Source organism: Meleagris gallopavo, chromosome 5, assembly GCF_905368555.1.
Source record: "Meleagris gallopavo chromosome 5, MGAL_WU_HG_1.1, whole genome shotgun sequence".
Classification (NCBI taxonomy): domain Eukaryota; kingdom Metazoa; phylum Chordata; class Aves; order Galliformes; family Phasianidae; genus Meleagris; species Meleagris gallopavo.
Genome location: NC_139408.1, coordinates 13,435,789 through 13,455,146, shown reverse-complemented (window position 1 = coordinate 13,455,146; position 19,358 = coordinate 13,435,789). Strand labels below are relative to the sequence as shown.

General features: G+C 44.9%; 1 protein-coding gene across 4 annotated transcripts in view; it reads left to right on the top strand.

Moving 5' to 3' along the window:
• The first annotated feature begins 10,718 nt into the window (after positions 1 to 10,718).
• Positions 10,719 to 19,358, top strand: part of LOC146544247 (uncharacterized) — a 34,131-nt gene continuing 25,491 nt past the window's right edge. The window contains exons 1-3 of one of the 4 annotated variants that reach the window (XM_085224310.1): positions 10,821 to 10,954; positions 11,145 to 11,253; positions 11,792 to 11,953. In XM_085224310.1, the coding sequence (XP_085080436.1) occupies positions 11,233 to 11,253; positions 11,792 to 11,953 (183 nt within the window). In that variant the 5' untranslated portion in view covers positions 10,821 to 10,954; positions 11,145 to 11,232. Of the gene's footprint in view, positions 10,955 to 11,144; positions 11,254 to 11,791; positions 11,954 to 18,011; positions 18,127 to 19,358 lie in introns of those variants that run through there. The other 3 variants (XR_014883420.1, XR_014883423.1, XR_014883422.1) reach the window with 3 other exon arrangements.

Below are 19,358 nucleotides of genomic sequence, written 5' to 3'. Positions count from 1 at the left end.
CATCCCCTTCCATTGTCTCTCTGTCTAGATTCTATGTTGCAGATAGCCACAGACTAGTACTGCTACTGCTAACAAGAGTCTGCCACTACTGGCTGTGATGGGAAGAGTAGCTAAGAACTTTCTAACCTACACAAGCTTGCGCCCCTTCTGTGATACAGTTCATGCCCTTCATTGGTGAGCATCATTAGAGCATCATATCTCCTTTTGCCTGTGGCAGCAGCATCTGAATATTGTGGTTGGTACCTCCTTGGCTTGGGTGTCTTTGCACAGCAACAACACAGGAGAGGAACTGATATTCTAGAATGTGTTTCAGGCTGGCAGACGTTTGGCTTCTGCTGTCGATCTGCTTTATTGTTCAGATATACAAACTGATAAAACTGGATTAAAGAAGCCATAGACCAGACCCCAACTTCCTCTTGATTTGCATGAATGGGCAGATAACGTAGGAAAGCCTTGCCTAGACCTCTGCTTTTCCAGAAGGATTTTTAAAATTTATTTTCTCCAAACTTCTTTCCTTTTATTCTCATTTTGTTTCAACCCTTCTAACACATGTTGTTCACTGTCACTTGGAGCCCAGGAGCCCGGAAGAGTGTTCACTGCTTGTCTGTTCAAGAACTCCAGAATAGTCCTATGCAACACAAACCTCTGTATTTTTAATGGGGCCTATCCAAGCTACAGTTTCCTATCGTCATTTGGCCTAACTGGGTCACTGTTACACCTCCTGGTTTAACACTGCTGCAAACAGTTGTAGACTGCTGCCATTACTGCGTGATGACATTTCTCTGGCTGTTCAAATATTTCCTCTGACTTGTATTTTCTGTAACATCATTTTTCTTGTGTTTTCTATGGCTTACTGTACATTTCTTTGGTTTCTTTTTTTTTTCCTCCTTTTCTCCAACTATTCTTACAACACATACAAAAAACCTCACAACTGTCAAATATTATTGTAGGACTCCCTGTGACTACCTATGTGTTTTGCTCCAGACACGATAGTTTTCTTTGCTTTTCTTTACAAAAGAAGGCATTTTAATCAAAGAAGAAATCTTTTTTAAAAAATAATTCTGTCAGCCTTTAAAATATGCAGTGCCTTGATTTGTGGTTCCCGTAAAATTGTGAGTTTTCAGCCAGAGTTAAGAGATGAATTATTGCCTGAAGTGGCAGACAAAATGAAAAATGGTGAAGCTTGTCTCTAACGCACACATTCTGGGGGTTACCAGTGATGTCATACCTGTGATTGTGTCCTCGTGGACCTGCTCTTTATTTTTAAGCAGAATATTATTTCCTAATCTCAGTAAAACAATCCAGACCAGTGCATTATGGTGCAATTACTGTCTCTTGGCTGCAGTTGCTGAGTTCTGGCCCTACGCTTTGGAGGACCACCTTGATCGTTTGACACTCGCCTGGTTGTGCTTTGCCGATTTTCTCACAGAAACCCAGCTTGTTGTGACACCTATGATTGAAATATGCATTCTTCTTATTGATACTAACGCAGGCTCGTCTTTTTTATTTTTGTGGAGGCAAAAAGCACATGTACCAATAGCCTTAGATTACAGTAAAACTGCTGCTGCAGCTGTCCAGGTAACCAGGTAGCTGTTCATATTTGGGTTAAAATAGCTACCCCAACATGCCTCAGCTTCACCAGAAGTTTTATTCCATGGCAAAGCACAGGACAAGCAACAGTGTCTCAAATGCCCTCAAGTTGCGCTAGTGCTGCAACTTGATCCAGGCATTCTTAAAGAATGATCAGCTCTGGATCAGCCTAAATTAAAGTCCTGCCTCATCTTATTTCTACATCTCAACCCATAGAATAGTAATGCACGAATCAGCAGAGTGATGATCACAAGAATTGTCCTGCATATGATCTGTTCTTTTGCCTTTTCTCTCCCATTCAGTGTTTGCAGCAGAGAACCAAATTATTAATATGTACAGAAATTTAGTATGGTGGAGAAGAAGCAGGGTTAATCTGCAAGCCATAAGAATGAGTTTCTTCCTATTATTTCTGTTATTTCACTTTGTTCTCACTGTGTGCTTTTCTTCCTTTTGGTACCAAATCACGATGGTGGGAAAGTTCTACATTGGCAAATGATCTCTGGGGTAGATCATCTGCTGTAAAGATTACTGCACAGCTTCCCTGCATCTTGCTATTGAAAGACTTGCATGAAATTACATTGGATTGCACTTGCTTCTTAATGGACTGCCATAGACTGCTAGCAAGATAAGTTCAAGCTTCTCATGCTGCTGAAGACTTTCTGTGATGGCTGCAGATACTGAATCTGTGAAGGCCTTGTTGGTGTTCCCCAGACGTTTCTGCTTGTTTCCCGCTTAAGGCTTGAGGAACAGACCCAGTAAGACCTTTTCTAATTAGTCAGTAATGAAAATGTGCTGTTTTTTATGTTAGTAAATTAACTGGAAAGACAATTTGGCATTTTTAATGAATGATAAAAATGCCTTGGGTACTGGATTGCCTTTATTGGACTGGCTTGAATGTAATATTTTCCAGAAAGCAAGTGAAATCAAAATCATCCAGTGCCACTGTTGCATGGTTGTCTTGGTTCAAATATAACCACTGATCCCTGCTTTCTGAGAACTGGTGTAAAAAAATCCACACCACTGTATTTGGGCCTCTACTTTTAAAGCAGTAGAACTCCTCATCATGATGAAGCAACACCAGTATCTCAATGAGAGGACAGATGTGATCTGTGTTTGCCATGTCATCTTCATAGTGGAACCACACCAGGGTTTGTAACATACAGAGATGTCTTCCCAGTCCAAACCAGACGTTAGTTAGGATTGGCTTATATACAAAGATGCATTTGTTAAGCGGATGTTTTGTTAAATCAGTTAAATCATTGCACAATTCTGTGAGTGAATGGTGAAGTAGCTCAGGCCAAATGCATCCTATTCAGATAGTTCTTTGCCCTGGTGTAGCTGAATTCATGTAAAATTCTGCATTAAGTAATATTTAAATTGATGGCAGGATGTGTGTGATGAGGTTTAGACCTGCCTGAAAAAACATGGCATAACATGAAATTCCAATGGTTTTTGACCTGTTCGTTTTTGTATCTGTGTTGTGCATTATCCACACGGAGTCTTCAGCATCACTGGCTGTGCTTTGGGGTGAGGGAGGTGGTTAGGAGTTCTACTGCAACGTGTGTGTCAGTACTGTGAAATTTAGCATTCCCTGTGGACAGGGGCTGCCAGACAGAGCTGAGAGCGGAGTTGCCCAGTTCAGTGAGGACAGAGCTGTTCTGGGCAGGGGAGGTGACTGCTCCTGGTATGCTGGGAATGCGAGGGAAGAGCCCTCTGTGGCACAACTCCATCTGCTTTTACTTATTTCTTCCTTTCATATTCCACGGGGTTTTAGTTGCTGCTTGTTGTTCTCGCTGCCTGGACCTTCCTCTAGGCTTTACAAGCACTGGAGACGCCCCTCGCTCTCTGCTTGGAGACGCTTCTCTCCCTCCAGCTGGGAGCATGGCATGCTCCAAACCCGCGTTTCATCCTTTCCTCAGGAGAGCAGCCACTGCTCTTTAGGGTATCTGGGGAGGGGAGGTCGCTCCTAAACCCAGAGCAATGCAGTTTAGTCTTGCTGTGCATGATTTCAGTCCAGTATAATGTTCTTCCGCTTGTATTTCTCCCCCTACTCCTAAGTCCAATGAGTCACTTTTATGGAAGCTGTGGGCTTCGCACGTCATTGTCATGGCTTTGTCTGAGGTTCTGTTCTGGTCCCTCTGAAGCCAGCAGAGTGCTTTCCATCAGTGGAAGCCTTTTCCATTGATGGAAAGGGGAGCTGAGTCAAGCATCTGAGAAGTGGTGCCAGAGCCAGTCAGGGACAGTCAATGGGTACTTTTGAAATATACAATTGTCTGTATGCTTTGGTGAAGAGAGAAGAGACCAATGAGGGGATGGAAACATTTTTGTAATGAATACTAAAGGTCTTCCCCAGACATTAGCTCCCTCATCTGGGATGAGGAGACCATCCAGGAATGAGGAAACTCTTGCACGTCGCCAGAAGCAGAGCTGAGATGTGAGGAGCAGCCTGTTTCCAATCAGGGTCTCACGCACTGTGGCCACGCTGCTCTCGCAGGATGCAGAGCCTGCCTTCCACTAGGGTTTCTGCATGGGCTTGGTGAGACAAAGGGTAGCACTAGCTCCTGCACTTTGTGAGCAGTGCCCCAACATTCCCACTCACATCATGAAATCCACCAAGCTGCCTTCCTGAAGCTCACGTTGATTACTTGCTGTTTCCCAGCCAGAGGTTATCCAGTCCCATGATTAGGAAAGCAAGTGAGCCCATCACAAATCCAAAGCCTCTTGCTGTGTCCTGCCTCCTGATGAGTTTCTAATTTATGATGAACAACCTCAGTTTGAACAAAGCTCTCCTTGCAGGTCAAGTTTTTTTGATCCCACCTGTAGCTTTCTGATAGACAATTTCAAGTCAGTCCACATCCTTTCTGAAGTTCAATGTCCTGAGACTAGATTGGCTGCTCCAGCTAAGGCTTTGTATTCTGAGCAGTGCAGAAAGGTTCTCCGTGTGGTTTACAGGTTGATCTCATGTTTGTACAGCCTAGTACAGTGTCCTTTCTTTGTAGCAACAAACTGGAGTTGACTCATTTCCAGCTTGCAGTCCATCTCAACTCTCTCCATATTTTTCTGAGGGATGTTGTCAGTTTTTCTCTATGCTTATCTCTACTGAATGGGCTCCAATTTTTTTTTCCAAACAATTTCCCTACTTTGCCAAGATTAGAGTTTAACCCTGTCTTCAGACAGTCCTTCCAAACTTCATAGCAGCTGCATATTTTATAAGCGTGCGATCTATCTCATGGCCCATGTTGTTAGAGAAATCTTTGAAGAAAGCTGGACTCACAACAAACACAATACAACTTCACTGGGTTAATCCCTCCATTCTGACAGTGACCCATAGATGTTTAGTGTCCAAGTGTTATATTACCAGTCAGTTTTGCATCTGCTATGCAAAGGTTTATTTGAGACCATTTATTTGATGTCTTATGAGGATGTTATGCATCTGAAGCTTTACAAGTCAAGGCACGTAACATTGGCGGCCTTTCTGCTATCCACTAGGCTGTCACAGAGGGAAATTAGCTTGGTTGGATGCAGTTTGTTTCTGATTAAATCCACATTAGCTGAAGTCTTTGCTTTGTTATCTTCTGTGCTTACGAATGTTTGTGGTATTTATTCATTATTTATGTTGTAGACCTTTTTTTTCTGGGAATGATTGCTAACCTGACTTTTACTCCTTATGCAATTCCAAAAGCTTACTTAATTTAGGTACGAAGTTTGCTTTGTTCTCTCTGCTGTGCATCATGCTTGACAGAGACACAGATAATTCCTCATACTTTCAGCCAGTTCTCTAAATCTTGTAAGCTAATGTTCATCAGGTGCTGCTCTGTCCTCACTTTGGGTTGAATACCTCTCTACAACTGGTTTTAGCCATGCTTCTTGTGATACCTGCTGCTAGGTGGCCACTCAGGTTTTAAAGTCTCGTGGATGTACCATGGGCACAAGCGAGTACTGCCCATTCCACAGAAGCCTGGAGAGGAAAGTTGACAAGCAGCCTTTTACCTCACCCCTCTCTGAAAGGTTTTGGTGTGTGAGAAACACCCTAGTGCTGTTGCCTTTGTTAGCCCCTGGCTGTCCTGCCTGGTGACAGGAAGCTGTGCAAAGTCTGTAGTACCAAAGAGAGGCACTGCTGCTGTCTTTTCCACGTTCCAAAAAGGCTGTACAGCACCTGTGCTCAGCTCAGCACAACTGAGGAGCCCAGGTTGGTTTCCGTGCAAGGCAGTGCTGAATCAGAGTTGGTGTTGATGCTTATTTGCAAGCAGATGCTGAGCTCCAGCTGCTGGTGGAGGAGGTCAGCTGCATAAACAGCATGGAGATGGTGCAGTGCAGCTCCCTGTTAATGTGTGGAAGACAGGCAATAATTACGGGTTGAAAAACCTAGATTGGAGGAAGTGTATATAAACAGTGAGTAGTGGCCTCTTCCAGGCTGGAATGTAGTAAGTAAACATGGGGAATGCAGGTTGAGCAGAGAACCTGTAGCATTCTTCTAGCTGAATGCACTGAGACATGTTAATGACCCAGCAGGCTGCCTAGGGCTCTCACAGGAGTCCAGAGAAGGAAGTGAGGTTTGAGTGCCCAGACAGAAGGACAGAAAAACAGAGGTGACTTTGATGTCTCTTCTAGTAAAGCTGTAATAGCTTTCTGAAACTTTTCTTAGGAAAAAAAAAAAATTGTTCCTGGGAATGTTTTTGAGGCTGTAGCGTTCAGAAGTCCTGTGCAGCCTCAAGCTGTTGGTTTATGCAAAGAAAAGGTCTGCTAACCACTGGGGCAGCACCTCCCTTACATTGTCTTGCCATCTGAATTAGCCTGCAGTGCCCCCATCCTGTGTTATCCAGTGTGAGTTAACTGGAGCCAGATCTTTCATTTAACGAGGGATATATATAGGGCCAGAAACTGGATCTAAAAGATGAAGAGACATCTAGAGAGTTCCAGCTCAAAAGGTTGTCTGGGAGTTTGCACCGCACCCACTCTTTTAGGAGCAGGAATAATATATAGCCTGGCAGACTGTAAATCAAAGTCTTGTATGGAGAGAATCCTACCGTGTGCAGTCTACTTCTCTTTGTTGATGTAAGGACTTCTGGCTTTCTTCTTGCCTTCTCACACTTTCTTGCTCTCCAGACCAGTTGGTGATTTCTGGCCTTGATCATTCCATCCACTGCCACGTCCCAAAACTATCACTACCTGCACTGTGTCCAACAGGAGAGCGGCTCCAGCTGTAAGGTGTGGAACAGCCTTTCTCGGCCTGCAGTCTCTCAAGCCATTCTCACGAGCTTGAGATCCATCCCCAGACTCACTTCAGCTTTTGGCCCAGCTCCAAAGCCTGTCGGGAGGGCTCAGAAGTGTACTTGCTGCAAAATCCTGGGCCAGATAAGCCAATAAAGAGATAACAATGTTGGAAAAAAATAAATAGAAAACAACTCAGTCCCCTGATTCATTTTGCTCTGGGAATCCCCATAGTCTTAGGTTTCTAGGCCTGGCCTTGTTTCCAATTCGTCCTCCTCCTCTGAAGAGCCTTTTTGTCCTTAATTGCAACTATAAATAAATCATCGTAGCCAGAAGTAGTATTTTTCCAAGTCTACAACTCTAGTGTCTAAACCCTTCAGTTCCCAGGAATTCACTTCATCTTACCCAGAAGTTGGGACAAAGAAGTGAAAACTGCATTCATCCTTTGTAACACTACCTCCAGGCTTAAGAACTTTCCCTTGAAGTATTTCTGTCTTAGATCCATACCTGACCTCCAAAATATGGTAAAGAAGGGTACATTAAGACTAACTTGTCTCTCTGGACCTCTGGGGTTTGTTGGAACTCAGAATGCAGGCTTTGGTGCCTGAAGGTGAGTTAGAGCCAACAGAGCTCTGTTTGGATGTCAGCCTTCCTCAGCCCATGGGAAAGTGGTGGCATCTACTGTGGGCCCTGTACCCTCAGATAGGCCAGGAGCTGAAGAAGAGACTGAAACCATTGTGCAGGACATGGAATAAGCTGGGCTGGCAGCAGTCATAAACTTATAGCGTGTTTTCTTTCCTGCTGGTGGAATACATAGTTTGTTCTGAAAGTAATGCCTCCTATTTATTTCCACGGCACAACGACACTGTTTGATAGAGCAAATTTTCAGCTATGAAACACTGTTCTTTAATAAAGTCACCACCATTAGCTATGCATTTTTGCCAGTGATGAGCAAGAGCTTCCATGCCATGCTGGTAGAAATCTGCACCAGTGGAAGCCCTGCTGTTGTTGTTGCTACTGCTGAAGTGCACCACCCACTAGTTGGTCTTTGTACAAGTGTTGATGAATGTCAGCGAGTGCCATTTTTACTGCATGGAAGAATTGAATTCCACACCTTTACTTCATCCACACTTCTGTGTCAGGCATCATTTTGTCAGACTGCCCCTCTACTGCCATCTGTGGTACAGCAGCAGAACATAATGGAATACTGATGGGAAGGTTCAGCCTTTACTGTCATGCCGCCAACATCCATCTCTGAAATCACTGGCCAGCATAATAAAATAGGAGGCATTACTTTTGGAGCAGCCAGTGTATTTCAGCTTTGTTGACACAGGAAGTATTTCTGCTTGTGTAAGTCTTCAAGTAAAGGGAGGAGCAAGCTGGGAGTGAAACTGCCTTGTAAGGATAGAGTATTAGTCTTTGTTTCAGTCTAATTCCCACATTGTCACGGGAACATGTGTGATGGTGGTAGTCATCCTTGTGGATTGTCCTCTTGTTCTTCAAAGATCATTAAACACAATTACAGGAAAAGAGATCTTTGTTTCTGAGCAAAACTCAGCTTTTATGTAAGTGTTCCACATTTTCTTCATAATTCTTTACTGATCGTGGCTAATTTTAACCATTTGGTTGGCATGAATATAAGCCAGCCCTTTTCTGCCTACTGCTTCCCATTTATTTTCATGAGAATCGGGTGTCTGGATCCTTAAGTCACCTTTAAATATGCCAGCCTCTGATCACATTTGCTTCGTATGACTTACTCTGCTACGTGTCTTGGGGCGAAAACCTCCCATTTTTGGATAGTGATGGTAAATTCCTAGGGGCCTCGGTGAGGGCTGAATTCACATGTCTAACTGGAGAGAGGCTCTGCGTTAAAGAAGCCTGCACTCTCTGCCTGTTTCTGCTGTCTGCCTCTTGGTTGGCAACGTGTGAGGTTGCACTTCCATGGGCCACAGCTGCCCGTGTACACAAGGGAGAATGACAAAGGGGCTTCCAGACCCAAAAGGGAAATTGTTTTAGCAAGGGATGGGATGTGGTAGCACAGTGCATGGAACAAAACAGGCAGTGCCACAGCCAGCAGTAGACAGTAGTCAGCTGGGCAGGGGCTGGAGAAGCAGAATCTACAGCAGCTGAGGTCTAACTTGAGTTTGATCTTGCAGCTTCAATAGGTCAAGGCAGGGAGCTGTTGGCTGTATCTGTTTTTTTTTTAGTGATGGTACTATCATCCAACAAAGGCCTCCATTTAGAAGGTGAAGGCTCTCTAAGCTAGTAGAGACTACTAAAAAGTATTAATAATAAAAATGCCTTTGTAAGGCAAAGAGAGCTAGGGCAGAACTGGTTGGCAAGTGAAAAGTATTTCCCATGATGAATTATGAATGAAAAGAAACGTTCCTGTGCTTTGAAATTTCTGCAGGATTTTTTTTTCCCCCATCAGAAACATTAAAACCTGAAAGAAGTTAAGTTAAAAAGAAATAAATAAGATCTTAAGCATCTCCTCCCTCCAGGAAATGAGCTCCTCCATCTCCCTTTTCTATGAAAATGTGTATTTAGAAAATAAACTGTTTTTCTGTTTGAAAATAAAACAAACTATCAAATATAAAAGGTTGACCAGCTCTAGGAAAGTCTGGTCTTGTGCTTAAGGCACTGATTTTGGACCAAGAGACCTGGGTTTAATTTCCACTTCTGCTACAAACTTTTCCTGCGTGACCTTGGGCTAATCCTTTAATCTCGCTTTGCCTCTGTTCCTCATCTGTCAGATGAGGCTATGACTTCCCCACCTCGCAGGGGTGTTATGAGAGTAAACACATCCTCCGTGCCCCGTGCCTCACCTTCCAGCCAACTCCTCTCCTGGGGAATGGGGAGAGAGGGACGTGCCCCCCCTCTGGGAGCTGCTGCCTACCTCCCTCCGTGCCATCAGACAGACCGGAGAAGGCAAGGCTGGTTAGGACCCCTCGCATCCTTTGGGAGTGAGAAGAAGAGAAAAGAAATGCTGAACATGTGTGAGCCATGGGAAGGAGAGATCTGTTGATTTTCTGTCTTTTTATTTTTTTTTTCTTCAAGATTTCAGTATGTTTTTTTCAGCCCAGACTTCACAAAGCATCCACAGCACTCTAGCTGCAAAAGAACCGGCCCTGTGTAGGGCTGGCTGCTTCCTGAATTAGTCTCCATTTGCAGCAATTACCTTCTTTCCTTTCTTGCCAAATGTTTCTCTGAGCCTGAGGCCCAGCTAATTTTTTTTGTCAGCTCTGGTTGCACCGGGCAGCGCTCCTTTCCATACGGGAAATAGAGATGCCATTCAGGCCCCTCTAATCCCGCTTTCACTGCTGCACTCGTTAAAACACTCCTTTATTTATTTTAATTTTATTCTCTCCTCCCCACCACCTTTTCTAAACAACCCCTTACATTATGCTTTTAATTACCTTTAGATTTCCCTTGTGTAACTTCGCCGGCGTTCACAGAGCCGTAGGCAGAGCGCGTGGTGCCGGAGCCTCGCACACGGTCTGTGGGCTCACCCCTGACTCACTCAGTGGCATGCTGTGAATGACTCAAGGACCCGAGGGGACAACTGGGAGCGGACAGAAGCGTGGGGGATCCAAACAGGGGTATAAAGAGGGGATGAGAGATAAAAGTGCTCCGCTGTCCCTATGTGCCATTGGTGTGAAGAGGAAAAGGATTGAGTTGAAGGCTGAGAGCAGGATTGGGAAGCGGGGTGTCCCTGGCAGGGCTGGGGGCAGCAATGTCTGTATCATGGCTCCACAAGCATGAGCCGTAATACGGCATTATATAGGCATGACTTCATCTGTTTCCATAAGATTGCTTTCTCCCTCTCCCTTTCTTTGGCTGGTAATTGAGAAACGCATGAGCTCACCTCCTAGGAGCGGGAAATGAGAACCGCAAGAGGAAACGAGCTGGAAAGCATATACGGGGCCGGAAAAAAAAACAAAGATTAGGTGGGGGGGTGGTCAGAGATACTATGGAGAAGAAAAGGGATTCCTCTTGCATGGGATCATCGCCATACAGGGCTTATGACAACTTCCTCAGCTCTGCAGGCAGGGCCAGGGCTGGGGCAGCCCCACTGACATTGTGCGGCAACCTTGCAGCTTTGAAAGCATCCTTAGGATCAAGACAAATGGATGGTGTCATATGTAACAAGATGGTGGGTAGTTCGCAGGTTTTAGGGTAGAAACACAACCCATCTGCCCCAGCTGAAGCTGCTTAGAGATGAAGAGGGTGTACACAGGTGGAAATGGGAGCACAGTGTGAATGCACCCAGGTGCTGGGGATTTAAAAAGCCTGGGGAGAAGGGCTGATGGTTTTTTGTTTGTTTTTCTTTTTTCCTCCTTCAGAATTAGGTCTTTCTTGGGCTGATAGATCTCATTATGAGGGCTGGAGTTTCCTGCTAGTAGGAGAGTTGCTTAAGGTTGTGCTTTGCTCATGGACTTGCCTTGCAGGCTGGTAAGTAGAATCTATTGCCAGTCCTCCACTTCTTTAATTCTTGTCTTGAGTCTTCTACCTAAAGCAATGTCTAGTATGAGGTGAAAAAAATCTCCTTTGGGATCTGGCTTCCACCTGGGTTTTTTTTTTGCCACTTTCTTGGCTTTTGAAGTGGGGCTGTGTTGTAGTAAGCCTAGAGGATGCTGTGAGGATACACAGAGGGCTGGAATACCTCTCCTCTGGAGACAGGCTGAGAGAGTTGGAGTTGTTCAGCCTGGAGAAGAAAAGGCTCTGGGGAGACTTAATTGTGGCCTTCCACTACCTAAGGAGAGCCTACAGGAATGCTGGTGAGGGACTGTGTGTCTCGCTCCGATTTATAGGAGGGAGATGAGGTTCTTTTAATATTATATACCCGGCGTGAGAGTAAGAAGCAACGGTTCAAGTGTTGGTCCGACCAGTTTATTATAATCCTAATCAGGGAGACGGGGAAGGGAAGGAGGGAGATAGAAAAGAGAGGAAAGAAGCAAGAATTGTGTAAAGCGAGGATAGTCACCACCAGGATCCAGCAGCGGTCCCGTTGCACGACGTTTCGATGGTCCGAGGTAGGAGCAGCAGCGTGGCCGGCCTTGGGCAGCAAGCAGGTGGCAGAAGGAAGTCGCGGAGCCGATCCAGGAGGAAGCAGCAGACCCAGGAGAGTCCGCCAGCACGCAGGAATTCCGTGGTGAGGGATCTGATGGCAGACACCTATCCTCATGGTTTTCGGTTCCTCCTTTTATCCTCCTTTTCCTCCTGCTTACGTGACATCCCTGGGCGCTTGAGCAAGAGTCATGTGGTATCCCCCGAGATGGCCATCGTCCTGAGATAAATCCACACAAAAGACCGCTTCACAGCTATTTAGCTGCAGCTTATCTCTTTCTCCTTGCCCCTGGCCTTGCCCATCGAAGTTCTCCAGACAAAGGATTCCACAACCTTTGCCCAGGACTTGCCTGGACTTGTTCATCTATGTCCTTCAGACAAAGGATTTCACAACCGTTGCCCAGGATTTGCCTGGACTCGGACAAGTCCATCTGTGTCCCCAGCAAGCTTTGAGACACTGATGTTAACAGAGTAACATCTTACATCACCCCGTGACTCAAAGGTTGCTTTAAAATGGGACACAGATGATCCATGGTGGTGAGAGAAGGATAGCAAGCATAAGGGTAAAGGAAGGAAGGGGGATCTAGATCCTCGCTGTTATCGAAGGTATATTCAGTTTTTATTAAAGGGCGCATCTGGGCTGGAGAAGCCTCTAATTTGTCTAGCCTTGCCTTCATTTCTTTCAATCCTTCTAGAGGAAAGATTTTTTTCCTGAGGCAAACTATGGGTGACAGTATCGCTAGTATCCTTACATGTTAACAGTTCCTTAAAAGCCATCTGCAACAAAGCTGAATTATGTTTCTCTCTTTCTAATTGTTCCTCAAGGTTCACTATTTGATTCTGCAAAGTTTTTACCAATTCTTGCGTTACTTTAACCGATTCCTGCAGTGCTTGTATAGTTTGGGTTTCTGCCGAATGCTTTTCATCTCGGAACTCCACGGCAGCTTTTAAAGCAGCCCCGAGTACGGCACAAATAAACGCCCTTCCTTTTCCAGCTCGGGTAGGAGCATTCTTTTGCAGAACACTAATTCGGTCCGAGACACTCTGCAAGTTATACCAGTTCTGTCGTGCCCAATCCACACCTGATAAAGAGGGTCGAGCACCGTGTTTTTCTAAAAGATCAAATAATATATCTTCACTTTTCATGGTGGCAACGCTGTCAATATGCTGAAAGATCTACACTAGGGGAGGAAGAGGTATACGTATTTGAAAGCTCAGGTAACTCCTTACCTCCCGCCGGGAAGGCACACAACACTTATTAAACAAATGCAAACGCTCCAATCACTCTTCCCTTTCTCTGAGAGAAGCACACAAAAAGGTTCAAATTTCACGCTTAAGTTACAAGATACTTAAATCACAAAATGCAGAGAGGTCTTCCCGAGGAGGCACGCACGTATTCAAAAATTAATTCATACGTCCCCGAGAGGTATACGTATAAAAAGTAAAGTTTCAGAATATGGAGCGGTCTTCCTGGAGAAGGACTCACGTCTAAGTTTTCAAAAATATCGCTCCTTGCAACTCCAGGAGGTACGCACAAAGAAAGTTTCAGACTATACCTGGAAGGACAACACTCTCACGGTGGGTATCCTGCCTTTGACTACGAAGGAGAGCCTACAGGAATGCTGGTGAGGGACTGTGTCAGGGAGCCTTTCTAGGGTAGGGGGCAATGGCTTTAAACTATAAGGAGATAGGTTGAGATTAGATGTTTGGAAGAAATTCTTCCTCACGAAGGTGGTGAAGCACTGGAACAGATTGCTGTGGGTTCTCCATGCCTACAGGTTTTCGAGGCCAGGTTCGATCGGATTTTTAGCAGCCTAGTTTAGTGGGAGGTATCCCTGCCTACAACAGGAATTTGGAACTATATAATTATTAAGGTCCCTTCCAGTGTGAACCATTCTGATTCCACTGTGACAGAAAAGCTGGCTTAATGTGACCAGGTGAATGAATACAGCCTCTTTCTTGCAGTGCCTTACGTTCTTTCCCCAGTGCCTGCTTTTTCTATCTTTCTCTACAAATCCTCTACTTGTTCTCACTGCTTGCTCTAAGCATGTCTTGCATCTTCTCCTACTCTCACTTTTGAGTTGTGGCTGGGAAAAATCAGCTGTCATCAGTTAAGGCTAGGTTTTGAACCAAGAAGTCTTATTCTTACCTTGCTACTGATACAGTGTCATCTTATTTATTGAAGGGGCCCCCACTTAATTAGTTGTCACGCAAGTGTAAATTACTGACACAAAAGAGCAATGATATAAAATAAAATAATTATCGCCAGAAAGCTGGGCTGGTGAGAGTCCTACATGCAGCCAAATGCAGCTGGGGATGGATGAAGCTAATGATATAAAGGTGGGATTTATAGAGAACTTGCAACATGTCTGGTCAATGCAGGGGACTGCTGAGCTTCACCAGAGGTGGTCTGAGGAGCTTGGAGCTTTGCAAATGAGCTCTCTGTTCTTGAATTATGTGACCCTGATCAAAAAGCATAAATAGAGACAGGTCAATGCAGGGGACCAGGTGTCACTGGCCTGTGTACCCATCTCTACTGGCTTGTTCCACCTCTCTGTGGTGACTAAGGGTTTTCTTAAGTATTCTAAAGGAACTTCTATCTGAAGGGAGGTCTGTGTGATGTGTTAAGGCTTAGAAGGTCTGTGCTGGCACAAGTGGGTGCCCCATATACGTTATACCCTATTTATGTTTCCATTAGATTTTTTTTCCTTCTCTTCACCTCTTTTTTTTTTTTTTTCTTCACAGTTTTTCCTAAGTGAAACACTAATGCAGTAATGTTCAAACCCACAATGTTTGAATGGCCTCTAAATTAGGCAAAACAAGCTTGCCCAGCCCTAGCTGAGAAAACTGGACTCACTTTCTAATTCATATACACTGTTCATTTTGCCCTAATAAATACATTTCTGTCCTAGACTAGGAGTGCTGGAGGACCTTGAAAAGTTTAACATTAGGACAGGTGACCCAGAGGGAAGAGGAGAGGCTGGGTTGATAGCCATGAGCATTTAGATGCCTGGTAAGAAAGGCCATATATTGCAACTGTGCTGTGTTTGAATAAACCTGTGCTGGGAGACTCAGTCACAGTTAAAGAAGTCCCTTCGATGTCACTCTTGGTTTTCAAGAGTTTCTCTCTCCCTGGAGAAATCAAGGAGGTTTTAAAACTGTAGCTAATGAGCAACAGAGTGATCTGATGGGGCTTCTGAGAACTGGTGGTATTAATTGACAAACAGCTGAACGTGAGCCAGCAGTGTGCCCAGGTGGCCAAGAAGTCCAGTGGAACTCTAGCATGTATCAGAAACAGAGCAGTCAGCAGGAGCAGGAAGGTGTTCACTCCTCTGTACTTGGCCTTGATGAAGACTGCACCTTGTCCAGAACTGAACACAGCACTCACCTCATTATGAGAAGGACAGTGAAGCTATGAAGGGTCCAGAGCACAAGTCTGATGGGGAGCAGCTAAGAGAACTGGGAGTATTCAGTCTGGAGAAAAGAAGGCTCAGAGGAGACCTTATCACTCTCTACAATGACTTGTCAGGAGGTTGTGGTGAGGTGAGGTTGGCCTCTTCCTCCATGTAATAGTGATAGGATGAGAGGGAATGGCCTTAAATTCATCTGGGGAGATTCAGGTTGGATACTAAGAAAAAATTATTCTCAGAAAGAGTGGTTGGGCATTGGAACAGGTTGCCCAGGTAGTAATGAAATCACTGTTCCTGGAGGTGTTCAAGAAACGTGGAGGTAATGTACTTAGGGGCATGGTTTAGTATGTGTGGTGGGAATGGGTTTGATGTTGGAGTAGGTGATCTTAACTTTAATGATTCTTTTACTGATTGAAGGTGGGCTGGGGTTAGGCTCTATTTCATGTCTTAGAGCACAGATCTAGTTTGCATCAGACTCGGTTACTTTGATTTATAATGTGCAGTGTCAAACCACCAGCAAACTTATTCTGTGCAGCGCATGTCACTCTCCTGTAAAGACTGAATGTTTAAGTGGGGATTCTTGGGACACTGAAAATGAAGGAAATGTATGGAATATGGTTACTTCTCCTACACGTACACACAGCCTTGCAGCTGTGGCAGAACTTAAGAAGCCAGTATCCCTGTCCCAATGTGTGCACCTAAACTGACCTACAAGCACCACCGTGGCTTTTTGAGTTGGCCATTCTGCTCTGTGTGAGTTGCTTGGAGTTTAAGAAGGTCTGTGGTTCAGCCCTTGCAATCCTCTTTCCTGCTGTTAAGTTGGGAATGGGCCATGAGAAAGATAAATGATTCTGGCTGTGGTAGATCCTGACTGACTGATATCTATCCTAGGGAGAAAATGGTCTGTGCATCTGTGCGTTGTGGAAGCACCCTGGGCCCATGTATATAACAAAAGGCCTGATTGCATGGCACGTCTTGTCCTGTTACAGAGTGAGGGAGAGGGCTGTGGGCCAGTCTGCTGCTGCCACAGGGAGAAATTACATGGTTTGCTTAATACAGGTTTTCAGCCCTGATCTCAGCTGCATTAGCTATAGCTATCCCATCCTATAAGAAGGAAATTAAATCTCAACTTGTGAAGCTGATGCTGTGCAACTCTTCCTGCTGCGGTGGTTTCTTTGGGGACTGTTAAAGGACATGGCAGGTTGGCATGTCCTCAGTGCTGGGCAGGAGTGGGAGTTTCCCCAGTGGCCTCCCATGGAAATGAACACAGCTTCCGTGTAGTCTACAGGTCTGTGGGTAGTTGCTGCTTGATTCTTACCTGGTCTAGACTAATGATGAGCCTGTCTGCGTTTGTCTGAACACCCAACCTTTTCCATGAAATGCACCAAGTGATAGCGTGGTCTAAAATAAATATTTTTTTCAGACTTCCCTGCCCGGTCACCTTGCCTTTTTACCTTCAGACCATAGAGTATGAATCAGAACCTGTTTGCCTGCCTTTTTAAGGCTTTGCTTTTTTCTGACTAATGTCTCATTACCTTTGCTTTTGCCTTGCTTTCCTCTTCTGCCCACTGCTGCATGTCTCTTTTTTTTTTTTTTTTTTTTTTTAAATCAGGCCTTTTGCCTGGAAAAAGCAGGCTGTGCCTTCTGCCTTGCACACCTGCCCTCATCTGTGTTGGCCACTTAGGTATTTTTGCCTTTTTTTTTCTTGGCCCGTCACACGCATGTTGATCGTCTGTGCAGCTGAGGTCAAGGAATTTCCATGTCGTACTTGGAGAGAGGGTTTCCCCTTCACAGCCTCTGCCTCAACCAGGCACCAGTTCATGTAGAAATAGCTTGGCCACTCTTGGAAATAGGTCTGTATGAAATAATAAAATAATATTGTCTTTTTGAGGTCAGGAAAAAAAAAAGTTCTTTTATACAGTCATACATACACTCTTAATTCCACAAAGCTTGGTCTGTTTTCTCCCGTCTCACACTTCTCCCTCGCCCTACCTTTTTCCTAAAACACTGGAGGATTCAGGCTCGGAGTCTGACGGCACTGAGCATACAGCATGTACTGTGCCTTTTGAAATGCTGGCTGCACAGAAAAGCCTTAACTCTGCACTCTGTGGCTTTATGACGTTGTGCGTGGTGTGTTGGTGGTGGGGTTCCCTGCTGGCAGAAGGGCTGGGGAAAAAGGGCAGGTGGAATGAGGGCTTGGAGGAGTGGAGAAGAATGGCTTGTGTGATGGGCAGGTTGGGGATTTTTTCATCGTTGTTTCTTCTTTCTTATTTCTGTTGTGACCCTCCATACTGCTTGAGTAGATGGAGGGAAGCTATGTATCTACATATTGGCGTGTCTTGTGAAGTGTTTCCAGTTGAAACTGGAAGCCAGGGAAGCTCTACCATGGCATCCTACAGGCACAGTGATGGACCAAAGAGCTGATGGTGTTGTGCTCTATAAGATGTGTGGGCAGGATGGTTGGGGCTGTGTGCTGTCATCCTTTAATGCTTCCCATGCATTCACAGAATCGCCAGGACTGCTCTTTACTGCAGCTGGGGAGAAGCTAGGGAAAATCCCTAAACGCTAAGGAAAAATTACTCGGTTTCAATGGTCATAAGGGTGCTTATGCCATCTTTGCCTACATGCTTGTTCTTGTCAGAGGGGTCAACTTGGACTGATTCTTAAAGCAACCACAAACCCATCTGAAGAGGCTTGCTGCCACTGTGGTAATGTAACTGTCCAAACTGAGCACACTGATCTGCAGCCTTTGCCCTAACAGATGTTTCCTGAGTCACAAGTGCCCAGTGGACTGGGGTATGTGCTCTGATGCAGCATGGCAGCATTGTGATTTCCCTTCTTTTGTGCGGTGAGTAAATGGCACGTGATGCCCCTCTGCATTTTCACTGTTTGATATGAACATTTTAGCTCTCGCGTTCTTCTTCTGGGCATGTTTAAAAAAATCCTTTAACCTCTCCCTGCAATCTTGCTGTCTCAGGCTCCCTCTTGGTTTTCTTCGTTGATGTTGGTTGCCCAACATCTTCTCCTAGCCCCAGAAGGAGCTCAATGACTGCTGAGGCACATGAGCCAGCAGGCACGTATGTATCGTACATGCTTTGTTGGTTCTCGTGACAGAGCAGCACAGTGAGAGACGGCAGATTGCACTTGGGGTACCAACCAGTCTCATCCTGGCATCTTATAGCATTGAGATCCATGTGTTAACTGGGCGACCTGCAAAGCTCTGCTGAGCTATTTTTCCTGTTTTAATCATAGTCTGGGGAGTATTTGGGTGGCTACTATTTCTTTAGTATAAGAGCAAATGAGAAAACCTGTACTGCATTGCTTGTTATTTTGTGCACTTCTACTGTAACCTGTTTTGAAGCAACCAGCCCTTAATCTTTGATCCTGATGACCTTGAGAACTCTTCTGTGCTTCTAACGACTTCTGGCATCCTTCTCTGGACTCATTTGTGCTATCCCTGCTCTGAAACGGCAAACAGACTTCAACTCACAAAGTGTGAATGTCATTGATTTATGTGGTGGCATTTATAACATTGTTGGTATTGTTTTTTATCTTATTTAACCTAGCATTTTTTGGTTCTTTTTTTTTGATGGCCTCTGTGCATAGAGCAGATGTTTTCATTGAACTGTCCGCAGTGACGCCTAGATCTTTTTCCTGAGTGGTTACAGTTAATTTAAAACCCATCAGTGTATTACCTCAGCAATCCCTTGATGTCACTGGTTAGAAGATCCCAGCTGGCTGCTGCTTTTAGTTCTATTGCCTGTCTGTTTCCTATTATTTTTTATTATGCTTACATTGACTTGCATGCTGGGCTGGTTTTTAAAGCGAGGTGGGTACAGTCATTTACAAGTGGCTAATGCAAGCTCTGAAATTCTTCTACTTGTGTACATAAATATGTTTGTGCTTAGGTGTTTTCACAGAATATAAATGCTTTTCCCGTAGCAGATATGACTGAGTAATGCCTGTGGGAAAACAAACAAGTGCGGCATGTGTTTGCACATGCTCGTCTTTGGAAGCAAACCTCACTCGCTGCAGAGATGCAGATCCCTATGAAAGAGCAGCTTGTGTAGCATGCCCTTC